Source organism: Ranitomeya imitator, chromosome 6 (assembly GCF_032444005.1).
Source record: "Ranitomeya imitator isolate aRanImi1 chromosome 6, aRanImi1.pri, whole genome shotgun sequence".
Taxonomy (NCBI): domain Eukaryota; kingdom Metazoa; phylum Chordata; class Amphibia; order Anura; family Dendrobatidae; genus Ranitomeya; species Ranitomeya imitator.
Window position 1 is genome coordinate 210457842 of NC_091287.1, and position 13645 is coordinate 210471486.

Consider the following 13645-nt stretch of genomic DNA (forward strand, 5'->3'; position numbering starts at 1 on the left):
AAAGGGGCCCCAAATGCTCACATATTGCACGATCACACAGAAACATTTTGGTTGTATTTATATGCGCTGAGTTCAGGCCATTAAAGGAGCGTGATCGACAATATTGAAGTCGTTCTGTGCTTTTTTCCTGGCCTTTTTAAACCGGCTGACAAAGAATGATGGGGACAAAATTATCACTAATCGATCAATAAGTCCCCATACAGTATCATGATATCAGCAGTTTTCACCAGGTGCTGTGCTGCTGAGAACAATGATTTTTGCTCTGACAAACAATTCAATTACTCGGTGAGTAGGTAGCATTTTGCTTGTTTAGTATAATGCATCCCATAGTCCTCCACATAGTATAATGCATGCCTCATAGTACTCCATACTGTATAGTGCACCCCATAGTCCTCCATGTAGCATAATACACCCCCATAGTCCTCCATATAGTATCATGCCTTCCCATATTCCTCCATATAGTACAGTGCACTCCCCATAGTCCTTCATATAGTATAATGCATTCCCCATAGTCCTCCATACAGTATAATGCACTATCCGGCACTGATTCCACATCTTCCCCAACACATGTCAGCTGTTTTGAACAGCTGACATGTGCCTCTCATAGCTGTGGGTGGACTTACGATCCAGCCATGGTTGTTAACCTGTTAAATGCTGCTGTTAATCTCTGACAAAGGCATTTACAGTGGGGAAAAAAAGTATTTAGTCAGCCACTAATTGTGCAATTTCTCCCACTTAAAAAGATGAGAGAGGCCTGTAATTGACATCATAGGCAGACTACATGTTAGGGTTGGTGAATCGCACTAAATATAAATAAAGATGAACTGAGATCGCATCCCGGGGTCCACTGTGCGGAGATGTAAAACCGCAGCTAATGTACAATAGGAGAAGCGTGCGGCAAGCGATGTAGAAAGCACACATGGTTAAATGTCACCCAGTGTAAGCAGAAAGTAATTACCCTGCTCTGTAAGCTTCACAGAGGGGTAGAAATGGTGCTATGTGAAATCCCCTTTTACTTCACAGGTGAGCGCTACCATCTCGGGGCAAGGGAACAGGTAGTGGCCACAGACACAGCGTATGCACACACACGAACTCTAAAGGCTGTACGCCCTCCCTGTGACCACGCACAAACTCCTCTCCAGAGAAGCCAGAATTCTAAAGGCTATATGCCTGCCCTGAGCACACGCAAACTTGACCACGCTACCGTAGTGTTCCACACACACGTAACACAAATGATCTTAGCGCACCGACGTGTATGCCAAAGATCCTTTTATAGATTACTAGATTGTGGCCCGATTCTAACGCATCGGGTATTCTAGAATATACATGTCCCCGTAGTATATGGCCAATGATGATTTGTGCATATTTGTGTATGGTTGTCTGTTGTGCGACCTTTATGACATCATCGTCGCCATGGCAACCATTATGACATCATCGTCGTTGTGCCCGTTGCTGATTGGTCGAGACCTGGCGGCCTCGACCAATCAGACGCGGGATATCTACGTCCTTTATGACATCATCGTCGCTGTGCTCGTCGCTGATTGGTCGAGGCCTGGCGGCCTCGACCAATCAGAGAGCCGGGATTTCCAGGACAGACAGACAGACAGACAGGCAGACGGAAAAACCCTTAGACAATTATATATATAGATGCCAATCAGACAGGACCTTGCGAGCAAGCAAATCCGGAGCCGGCACAGGACCTGAGCAGCTGACTTCCGACCACCAATGAGAGGTCACCTCAAAAGCATGCTCAGTGAAATGATTTCTGGACCTAGACCCAGGAACCTCTGCTCGCTGCCGCCTATTGCTAGTTACTATAGCTGTAGCTGGAGAGCCAGCAGAAACTAAATGATCAGCAAGAGTCTGAGCAAGATGTTGAGACAGATGTCTCTGCTGAGCAGGCTCCACTGTGGTCGACAAAGAATGGGAGAACGCAAAGGGAGACAAGGATCCACCTCTTGCAGTATGAGAATCCCGATGCCTAACATAACCCCCCTCCCTAGCACCCCGCCAGCGAGCCTCCCTAAGCTCAAAGTCCGCAATAAGCTGGGGGGCATGAATGTGTTCAACCGGTTCCCAAGTTCTATCCTCTGGACCATGACCCTTCCAATCAACCAAAAAAAAAAATTTTTTTGCCATGCACCAACAATAGCGTTTACCTCAAAATCGTTCGAAGACGAACCCGAAGTCACAGCAGAAGACACAGAAAACCGAGATAAATGAACGGTTTTCAAGAGGGAGATGTGAGCGGTGTCAGTGATATTCAGGTGCGGCAGAAGGGATAGGCGATATACCACAGGATTAACCTGATCAAGAACTTTAAAGGGACCCAGATAGCAGGGAGCAAACTTAGTGGACTCTACGCGCAACTTGTAATTGCGAGCTGAAAGCCGTACGCGAAGACCGTAGCGGGAAGGCGATGTGCATCGGCAGAGGCCCTCATTCTCTCCTTAGAGGCCTGAATGGCATCCTGTGTGCGGTCCCAGATGTCACGAGCCTCCACAGCCCAGTCTACCACCCTAGAGTCGGAAGACAAAATAGGCATGGGCACAGGAACACGCAGATTCTGACCGTAATTAAGCAGGAACGGTGTCTGCCCTGTAGATTCTGCGACGGCATTATTAAGGGCAAACTCTGCCCATGGTAGCAAGGATGCCCAGTCATCATGCCTGGCAGAGACATAGTGCTGCATATACATGACCAGAGTCTAATTGGCCCTCTTCACCAATCTGTTCATGTTGGGATGATATGCCGAGGAGAGATTAAGCTCAATACTGAGCATCCAACAGAGCTCGCTCTAGAACCGGTCACTGACTATTTTATCAGACATCCCGTGGAGACGGAAGATATGCTTCACGAAAAGCAGTCAGAGCCCGTGCTAATGGTACACGCGGAAGGGGAACAAGATGTACCATCTTGGAGAAATGATCAGTGACTACACAGATGACAGTATTGTTACGGGACTTGAGCAAGCCCACAATGAAGTCCATCCCGACCATCTCCTAGGGCCTATTTGCCACCAGCAGGACATGTAACAAGCCCACGGGCCTCTCCCGGGATGGCCGGTTCTTGGCACAAGAAACACATGCCTGAATGTAGTCCCAAATGTCATGTGCCATCCACGGCCACCAGTATGACCTCGCCAGAAGCTCAGTAGTCCTATTGGTCCCAAAATGCCTACACAACTTAGATATGTGAGCCCAAGAGAGGACCTCCAGCCGCAGGTTCGGTGGTACAAGAGTCTTGCCCGCAGGCACCGACTCTGGCGAAACCGGAGCCACCGTTCGCAGACTCTCCAAAGGAACGATTAGCAAAGGTTCGTCTCCTTCGGAAGAGATGGTGGAACAGGACAAGGCATCAGCCCGTAAATTCTTCTCCACTGAGAGATTGATTTCATCACACCAAGCTGCTTGCTTATTGCAGATTAAGTCTTCCCAGCCTGGTGCAGGGTTACAATTTTGTTTTTGTTGTCCTTTGACAGCCCTTTGGTCTTCACTACAGTGGAGTTTGGAGTGTGACTGTTTGTGGACAGGTGTCTTTTACACTGATAATAAGTTCAAACAGGTGCCATTACTTACAAGTAATGAGTGGAGGACAGAGGAGACTCTTAACCCCTTTCTGCCAGCTGACAGAATAGTACGTCAGCTGGCAGATCCCCTGCTTTGAGGTGGGCTCCGGCGGTGAGCCCACCTCAAAGCCGCGACATGTCAGCTGTTTTGTACAGCTGACATGTGCGCGCAATGAGCGCGAGCGGAATCGCAATCCGCCCGCGCCCATTAACTAGTTAAATGCCGCCGTCAAGCGCTGACAGCGGCATTTAACTAGCGCTCCTGGCCGCGCGGCCAGGAATGCTCGCACTGCTGACCCCCGTCACATGATCGGGGGTCAGCAGTACATTGCCATAACAACCAGAGGTCTCCTTGAGACCTCTATGGTTGTTGATGGCCGATTGCTTTGAGCACCACCCTGTGGTCGGCGTTCAAAGCAACCCTGCATTTCTGCTACATAGAGGTGATCTGTACTTCACCTCTATGTAGCAGAGGCGATCGAGTTATGGAGGCTATTGAAGCATGCCAAAATTAAAAAAAAAAAGTGATTAAAAATATAAAAAAAATAAAAAATATATAAAAGTTCAAATCACTCCCCTTTCGCCCCAATAAAAATAAAACAATTTAAAAAAATCAAACCTACACATATTTGGTATCGCCGCGTTCAGAATCGCCCGATCTATCAATAAAAACATAGGATTAACCTGACCGCTAAATGGCGTAGCGAGAAAAAACATCAAAATGCCAAAATTACGTTTTTTTTGTCGCCGCGACATTGCGTTAAAATGCAATAACGGGCGATCAAAAGAACGAATCTACACCAAAATGGTATCATTAAAAACGCCAGCTTGGCACGCAAAAAATAAGCCCTCACCTGACCCCAGATCACGAAAATTGGAGACGCTACGGGTATCGGAAAATCGCACAATTTTTTATTTTTTTTTTTTTTTTAGCAAATTTTGGAATTTTTTTTCACCACTTAGATAAAAAATAACCTAAACATGTTAGGTGTCTATGAACTCGTAATGACCTGGAGAATCATATTGGTAGATTAGTTTTAGCATTTGGTGAACCTAGCAAAAAAGCCAAACAAAAAACAAGTGTGAGATTGCACTTTTTTTGCAATTTCATCACACTTAGAATTTTTTTCCCTTTTTCTGTTACATGGCATGGTAAAACCAATGGTATTGTTCAAAAGTACATCCCGCAAAAAATAAGCCCTCACATGGCCATATTGACGGAAAAATAAAAAAGTTATGGCTCTGGGAAGGAGGGGAGCAAAAAACGAAAATGAAAAAGCTCCGGGGTGAAGGGGTTAAAGAAAAAGTTGCAGGTCTGTGAAAGCCAGAAATCTTGCAGGATTTTAGATGACCACATACTTATGTTCCACCATAATTTGCAAAATAAATCTTGCCAAATCAGACAAGGTGATTTTCTGGATTTGTTTTCTCAGATTGGACTCTCATAGCTGTGGTCTACCTATGATGTAAATTACAGGCCTCTCTCATCTTTTAGGCTGCCGTCACACTAGCAGTATTTGGTCAGTATTTTACATCATTATTTGTAAGCCAAATGCTTGGTATCCTTAAGCCACTTTGTTACCATTTTGGCTGTATTGTTCGGGTCATTGTCCATTTGGAAGACTAATTTCCGAATAAGCTTTACCTTCCTGGCTGATGTCTTGAGATGTTGTTTCAGTATTGCTACATAATCTTCTTTTCTCATGATGCCATCTATTTTGTGAACCCCACAATATGATGCCACCCCCGTGCTTCAAAGTTGGGATGATGATCTTAGGTTTCCAAGCTTCTCCCATTTTCCTCCAAGCGTAATGATAGTCATTATACCCAAAAAGTTAAATTTTAGTTTCATCAGACCACAGGACATGTCTCCCGAAATGAAGGTCTTTGTTTGTGTGTGCATTTGCCAATATTAATCTGGCTTTTTATTTTTCTTTTGGAGTAAGGCTACTTCCTGGCAGAGTGGCCTTTCAGCCCATGTTGATTCAGTACTCTTTTCACTTTGGATATTGACACAATCTTACCAGCTTCCACCATCATCTTCACAAGGTCTTTTGCTTTTTCTTTGGGTTGATATGCACATGTCAGACCAAAGCACGTTCATTTTTGGGACACAAAACCCTTCTCCTTCCTGAGCGGTATGGTGGCTGGACATTCCCATCTTGTTTGTACTTGCATATAATTGTTTCGACAGATGATTGAGGCACCTTCAGGTGTCTTGAAATTATACCCAAGGATGAGCCAGACTTGTGCAAAACCACATCTTGATATCTTAACTGATTTATTTAGTTTTTTTCATAATGCTACACAAAGAAGCAGTGTGTTTCAGGTGTTCATTAAAATACATCCCCAGGTGTGTCTCTAATTAACTCAGATGTTGCCAAAAAAACTTTCAGAAGCTTCCAAACACATGACATCATCATACGGGCAGTCCAGAATTTTTTAAAGGCATAGTAATCTTAGTGATTGTAAACTTTTGACTTTGCAGTAAGTAATTAAAATGTCTTAAAACATTATCTCTCGTATTATTCTAGAATTTGTCAAATATTAATAATTATGGTAATCCTAATTGACCTTTAGGGTTTATTCTGATTTCATGTTATATTGAGAAAAAAATGTCTTTTTACATTGTGCATGTAAACTTCAAGTTTCAACTGTAGTATAATGCAGCCCCCAAATAGTATAATGCAACCCCCTTAAAGTATAATGCAGCCCGATATAGTATAATGCAGCCCCCACATAGTTTATAAAGTATAATGCACATCACATAGTTGTTGATAGAGTATAATAGAGCCCCCTTATAGTATAATTGAGCACCTTTTTAGTATAATGCAGCCCCCATATTGTATAATATGATGTTACCATGTAGTATAATGCAGCCCTATATTGTATAACGCAACCCTATTGTCATGCTACTGCAATGCAGGTAGGTGCAGGCTTCACTAGATGGTAGTAGAGAGGAAGCAGGTCTGCACCTAAACAGAGCTGACCTGCAGTGCAGCAGTGAGGCTACCACAGGTGGCAGCAGAATAGTCAAACAAACCGGGTCAAATCCTAGACTGTAGTGCAGTACCAAAGGAATAAACAAACTCATGGTCAGAGACAAGCCAGGGGATCCATAATAGTCAGGAATGGATAAGCCAAAAGACAAAGGACAGAAACAGGTCAAGATACAAGCCAAGTCAAAACCAGGAGGTCTGCACACTAAAGGGAAACACTGAATCAAGATGGGAACAGGGGAAAACAGACACGGGTTCAGACAGCAAATACAGCAGGATCAATCAGAGCAATCAGAGTCAGCTACAGCAGCACTAGGCAAAAACTATAGCTGACATGATCTGCAGGACACAGCGGGGATAAATAGCAGACCTGAGACCAGACTGAGGCTGAGAAAAGTTAACCCCTGATATGATCAGACCGGGAAAAGGGAAGACAGGACTCAAAACCCAGTCTGGATCATGACACTTATATAGTATATTGCAGCCCCTATATAGCATAATGCAGCCCCAGATAGTATAATGCAATCTCCATATTGTATGATGCAGTTCCCATATAGTATAATGCAGCACTATATAGTATTATGCAGACCCAATATAATATAATGCAGCCCCATATAGTATAATACACCCCCATATGGTATAATGCACACCCCATATTCTATCAGTATTAGCATTACCACTTGCTCACTGATTAAAAAACAATAACAATACTCATCTCTCCTCGCTCCCCCACCGCTGCGGTCTCTGCATTGCATCTCCTCAGCAGCTCCACTGTCCAGAACAGCGTGATTCAATGAAATGATGTCATCACGCCCGCTGGCTGAGACATCAGACGCAGAGGGCGAATCGCTCTATCATTGAATTCACAATGCCAGGCACAGTGCCTGCAGGCTGACAGCATCTTCTCTGAAGAGAGCAGGTGGGACATAATTAGTGAAAAGACCCCATATCATAAATGCAAGTCTGATCTCGGCACAAATGTGTTCTTTTGGCAGCATTGCCAGAACTTATATCGTCTACTTGTTGCCACTACCTGAATTTACAGCACATTACTAAATCTCCCCTTCTTACAGTGACATGGTGTGGAAGAGAAATGTGTGACTTTACACAGCAGACTGCACCCAGATCCTCTGAGTAGATACAGATGTATCTGTACTGAATATCAGAGAGAATAACAAATCTAATAAAGGTGGACAGAATAGGTTACAATAAAAGCAAATTGATTAAATAAAAGAGTTATTCCCAAAATAGAACATTATCTTTTATCCAAAGGAGAGAGGATAACTTGCTTATTTATCACTGAGGTTATGACAGTTGGGACCCCAACTATTCCCAGAACAGAACTCTGCAGCATGCTCAACCTCTTCTTGCCCAAAATAAGTAGCCCTCTGTTAGTTCTGGCATTCCCATAAATGATGAATGGAGCAGGATTTGATCAAACGCACACTGGCGCTCCATTCATTCTTAACAGTGTGCCCGATGTCAGAAGCCCCGCTTTGAGGTGGGCTCCGGCTGTGAGTCCCCCTCAAAGCCGTAACATGTCACCTGTTTTCAACAGCTGACATGTGCCAGCAATAGGCACATGTCTATTAACTAGTTAAATGCCGCTGTCAACTCTGACAGCAGCATTTAATGTGAGCCTCCAGCCATCCGGACGGAAATACGCGTATTACTGAGCCCGTCACGTGATAGGGGGTCAGCGTCGTGTCGGCATCACAAACCGAGGTTTCCTTGAGACCTCTATGGTTGTTGATGCCGGATTGCTATAAGTGCCACCTTGTGGTCAGCGGTCATAACAATGCAGTAATTCTGCTACATAGGGGCAATATGAGACGATAAGGTTATGACAGCTTCTAGCCTCCCCTGGAGGCTATTGAAATATGCCAAAAGTAAAAAATAAAATGTGATTAAAAATATGAAAAAAAAAAAAAAACAGTAAAATCAGACATTGACATATTTAGTATTGCCGTGTTCAGAATCGCCCGATCTATCAATAAAAGAAAGGATTAGGCCGGCGTCACACTAGCGAGTTTTACGGACGTATGAGCGCATAAAATACGTCCGTAAAACTCGCCTAACAAACGTCCCAATTATTCTCTATGCCCCTGCTCCTATCTGCCGTATTTTACTGATCAGTATTATATGGCTTTCTACGGCCGTAGAAAATCGCAGTATGCTGCGTTTGTCACCGTATTGCGCAAAAAAAATGCCAATGAAAGTCTATGGAAGCCCCAAAAATACGGATTACACACGGACCAGCAGTGTGACTTGCGAGAAATACGCAGCGGTGTTAGAGAGAAAAGTCGGCAATTCAGTGCGGTGTACAGTAAAATCACACTGACAGCTTACAGTAGAATAGGTAGAAAAAATGTGTACACATAGAATAGGTATATATATATATATATGTCATTGAGACACATATTTGTATATATATTATTATTTCATACAGCGCTAGATAGCTTTAAAGCCGGTAATTCAATTGCCGGCTTTTGCTATCTCCTTCCTAAACCCGACATGATATGAGACCTGGTTTACATACAGTAAACCATCTCATATCACCATTTTTTTGCATATTCCACACTACTAATGTTAGTAGTGTGTATATGCAAAATTTGGCTGTTCTAGCTATTAAATTAAAGGGTTAAATGGCGGAAAAAATTGGCGTGGGCTCCCGCGCAATTTTCTCCGCTAGAGTAGTAAAGCCAGTGACTGAGGGCAGATATTAATAGCCTGGAGAGGGGCCACGGTTATTGGCCCCCCCCTGGCTAAAAACATCTAACAACATTCCTTGCAGTCTTGCAGCAGCCGTAAAACCATAATTCTGGCATTTAGTTTTTTCTCATTACGCCGTTGACTGATTGGATTAATTAATTTGATAGGTCAGACTTTTGTGAATGTAAAAAACCACATATGAGTATTTTTTATTTCTTAATTTTTAATGGGGGCAAAATAGGGTGATTTGAATGTTTAGATTAAGTATTATATAATTATTTTATCATCTTTGACATGTCAAATTTTGTTGGCTAGAAAACAACATCTGAGCATTTCAAAAGCACGTCCAGGGGAAGGGATGTTCATGGTATGTAGCAGTTAGTACCTACCAAAAGTTGTTCACAGAAGGACAGTGAGCAAAGTGAAGAAAAGACTTTAGAGGAATGAAGACTAGCCAATCTGGTCCAATTCTACAGAACTCTACTCTAAATTGCTGAAACAGTTGATGAATGTGATTTTAGAAAGGTATTAAACACTCAGTACATGACAGCTTCCTGTATAGGTTTGTTCAACTGCAGACTGGTTAGAGTGATTATAGCAGCACATGAGTATCAGAACTGGACTGTGCAGTAATGGAAGAAGGTAGCTTAGAGTGATGAGTTATATTTATTACTCTATCCTTACCTTAGACACCCAGTTGCATTGCGAAGCACCTGCGATGAATGTAACTGTTTTTTACGATCATCCTGCAGTATAGAGTTTTCCCATCCAGAATGCGGGATAATCACTGCATTGGTCAACACAGCTAGGGCATCCTGAATTATTGGCATTTTAAGTGCATCACAAGAAGAAAGATTCCACAAAACTCCTACATGCAATAAAATAAATGGTAGTTAGGCAACAAGAAAATTATTATATTTTATTTATTTGCTTTATTTATCATTCCAGTTCAACAGAAACAAAATTGTCAAATTACTGAGATCATGCATTTTAGAAATGCTTGAGTGATCTTAAAATAAAACTAGTGGTGTCTACCACTGAAGCCTGTTTCACCTTCCTGACAATTTTCAAATTTGATGTGTCCCTTTATATGGTAATAACGCTGACATTGCTTTTTTTCATGACGCATGGTAAATTTCAGTCAATATGATTTTCTTTTTTCATGAAATAGGTAAAATTTGACGAAAGATTTGAAAAAAGAATAATTGTTGAATATTTTCCGTAAAGCTACTTTACATTGATATAATTTTTAAATGTATTTTTATTTGCTCATGCTATAAAAATTATTAAAAGTTTAGCATAAAATGATCATTTTTTTTAATGGAAAATGATCATCAATGCCCAAAGAAAATGGCCTCCACAATTTCTCCTGAACGCAATATTAGTGTGCAAGTATGGTTGGAATACATTGCAGATGCTATGTTGCATTTGCAGAGCAGAATTTTGAAAAATTGGTAGTGCAAACAAAAAAATATGTTTTTTCTAAAATGTTTAGCTTAACTTTTTTATTTTATTTTCCAAAGAACTTTATTGGGTTTTCATATTTCAACCAGGGAGGGTATGTAGGGGGGGAAGGAAGGGTGGGGGGGAGGATAAGAGTAAAGGAAAATAGGGGAGGGGAAATACAGCACATAACACATAAAACAATGAGAAAGGTAATTACATTTCAAAGTGAAAAACTTTTTTATTTTAACTAGGAATAACAACAGAAAATGTACTCCACAATTTAATACACAATTTCATCAGAACATGTCAATACCTAATTTGTAGTCAGAAACTGCTGTTTAGGCACATGGAGGTCTCTGGAGGAAATGAAAGTTATTTGACTTTTGAAGTGCAAGTTTAACTGCAATAGATTGCAGTCGACATGTCGCATTTGCAAGGCCCCAAAACAGCAGAAACAGCCAAAAAGTGACTCTACTTCGGAAATAACTATCCTCAGAGAATTAATGTAGAGGTGTTCTGAGCATTTTGAACTCACAGTGATTTTACAAAATTTTACAACATTGCCATTTTATAATAATAACAATTTTTCCATTAAATGTTTATTTAGCCCCAAAATTTCAGTTTCACAATGAATAATGGGAAAAGGAAACAAAATTATTTAATGCAATTTCTTCTGAATATGACAATACCCCATATGAGGTCAGAATCTTCTGAATGCGGCAGAGCTCAAAAGGTCAGGAGAACGATTTGACTTTTGGAGAGCAAATTTGGCTGGAATAGATTGTGGGTGCCACTTAGGCTAGGTTCCCATTGCGTTAATGGGACCGCGCTAACGGACAGCGTTGCACGGCGAAAATAACGCAAAAAATAAGTGTACATATAAGTGTAGTTTTAGGTCAGAGAGAGATGGTTAGGGATGAGCTAGGAAGGTGCAGGGACAGGAGTGATGGCTACTTGCAGACATGTGCGGTACTTGCGGTTTTCTACTTGCGGTGAGACAAAAAACACTGCTAGCAGTGTTTTTTTTCCGCTGTTGCAAGTACCACATTTGCCGGATCGAGGCAAAACCACAAGTGTCCACATGTCCCATAGGGAATGAATGAGGCCGAACGCAGTGTTGCTGTAAGAGATCCGTTACGCTGCAGACGCAGAAAAACTGCTGGATCTGCTGCGAATGGCCGACAGGGTCTGCATTAGTCATACTCACCAATGGGGGGAAGCAGCACTATAAGTGCCAAGGGCAGCAAAAACTCTAAATATGGCTCTGGTAACAGGCAGCCAAAACAGTTAATTGGAGGCCTCAAATGCCACAATTTGTAGGCCGCAGATAGATGAGGCGTCTGACGGAGATAGCCCATTTTCATATATCTGGGCTGTATTTTCTTTTTGCCCAGCTAAATTGTGTCAATGAGTAGGCTAAGACACAACAAAAAAAATTCTAGGGAGGCCTGAAATGGCACAATTTTGAGTGCAATGATATGCGATCCGTGTGGCGGACAAAACCCAGTGTAAAATATCTGCCCTATAGCTAAATATTTTTTGGGCAGCAAAATGGTGACAGGAATTTATATAAGACACTCCAAATTTTTTTTTACAGTGCCACAAAAATGGCAGAATTTTATGCGCACTCAGATGTGATGGATGGAACGGGCAAACCCATTTAAAATGGCTGTATTTTCACGCTGTACTATGAAAAGCATCTGGCTGTATTCTGCAGTGTCAACAAGTAGTGATGAGCGGGCACTAAAATGCTTGGGTGCTCGTTGCTCGTTGCTCTTGTCGAGCAGATTGGAATGCTTGGGTACTCGGCCAGAACAACGAGCCCAATGTAAGTCTATGAGAGACCCAAGTATTTTTACAGTGATCCCCCCGGGGGTCCTTTTAAGGTCTAAAAACGTCTGAAAATGATGGAAACACTAATCAAAGGACACAGGAACATCATAAGGGTCGCCCCTGGAAGCATTCCTGACTCCTAGGTCACAGCTTTAAACAATTTTTTCTGAGATTTATGCCATTTTTCCAGGTGCCACAAAAAACACTAAAACAAAACCAAACGGATTTAGCTGGGAAATATGTTAAGGTACATCCTTTGCAGATGAATGACTTGCCTGTAAGACCAAATATTTAACTCCAGACGGAACATTTCCTCCCCACTTAGGCTTAGTTCAGATGCAGCGTTTTTGAAGCGTTTTTCAACTTTAACATTGCTTTCAACCACTACAAAAGCATTCACTGGGAAATGTCATTGTAACATTTAACAACCCTAGCTGGCCATGTGGTGTGTGACACATAAGCAGACCCATCTTGTTTCATTTATGAAGGAGGGACTCTTAAAGTCACGGAGCCTATTTTTACTGGTGCATCAGGCGGCATTAATCTTCTTAAACAGCCATTATTAAACAGTGGGTCTCCTAAACTGTTGTAGCCTATGTTGTGAGTGGATGGGCTGCCAAGAATTATTTTAACCATTCAAATTTTTATGGCATAACAAAGATAAAATACAAAAACGGAATAGAAGGGAAGGGAAAGAAGGGGATACAGACCGTAATGAGGAGATCACAATAGAGCAACAGCCCAAAATACACAGGTACTAGGTGCAAATGTAAAAATGAACTTATACACATCAATTAAAGGGAAGGGGGAGAGTGGTGATCCGGGGAGGAGACAAAAGGCGAAGAAATCCAAGGATCCCACCATGTAAGAATCTTATTTTTTTTCGAAAGACAGTCAACAGTAATTGATTCATAGCTAAAATGTAGATTAATCTTATTCCAATGCTTTGCAATTCATAGTCTAGCTGCAACGAGAATATTAGATATAACGGGTTGTAGGGAGGAAGGGAACTCTACTAGTGATATACCCAGAACTGCTAGAGGGCCTGTTAGGGTAACAGGGATTTGAGTTACTTCCGATAGAACAC

At 42.1% G+C, this 13645-nt stretch overlaps 1 protein-coding gene across 4 annotated transcripts in view; it reads right to left on the reverse strand.

Annotated features, from left to right (window-relative positions):
- Positions 1-13645, reverse strand: part of CTNND2 (catenin delta 2) — a 2169946-nt gene that overhangs the window by 1041180 nt on the left and 1115121 nt on the right. For all 4 annotated transcript variants that reach the window (XM_069730454.1, XM_069730453.1, XM_069730452.1 and 1 more), the window contains exon 12: positions 9964-10147. In XM_069730454.1, coding sequence (XP_069586555.1) covers positions 9964-10147 — 184 coding nt within the window. The remainder of the gene's footprint in view (positions 1-9963; positions 10148-13645) is intronic.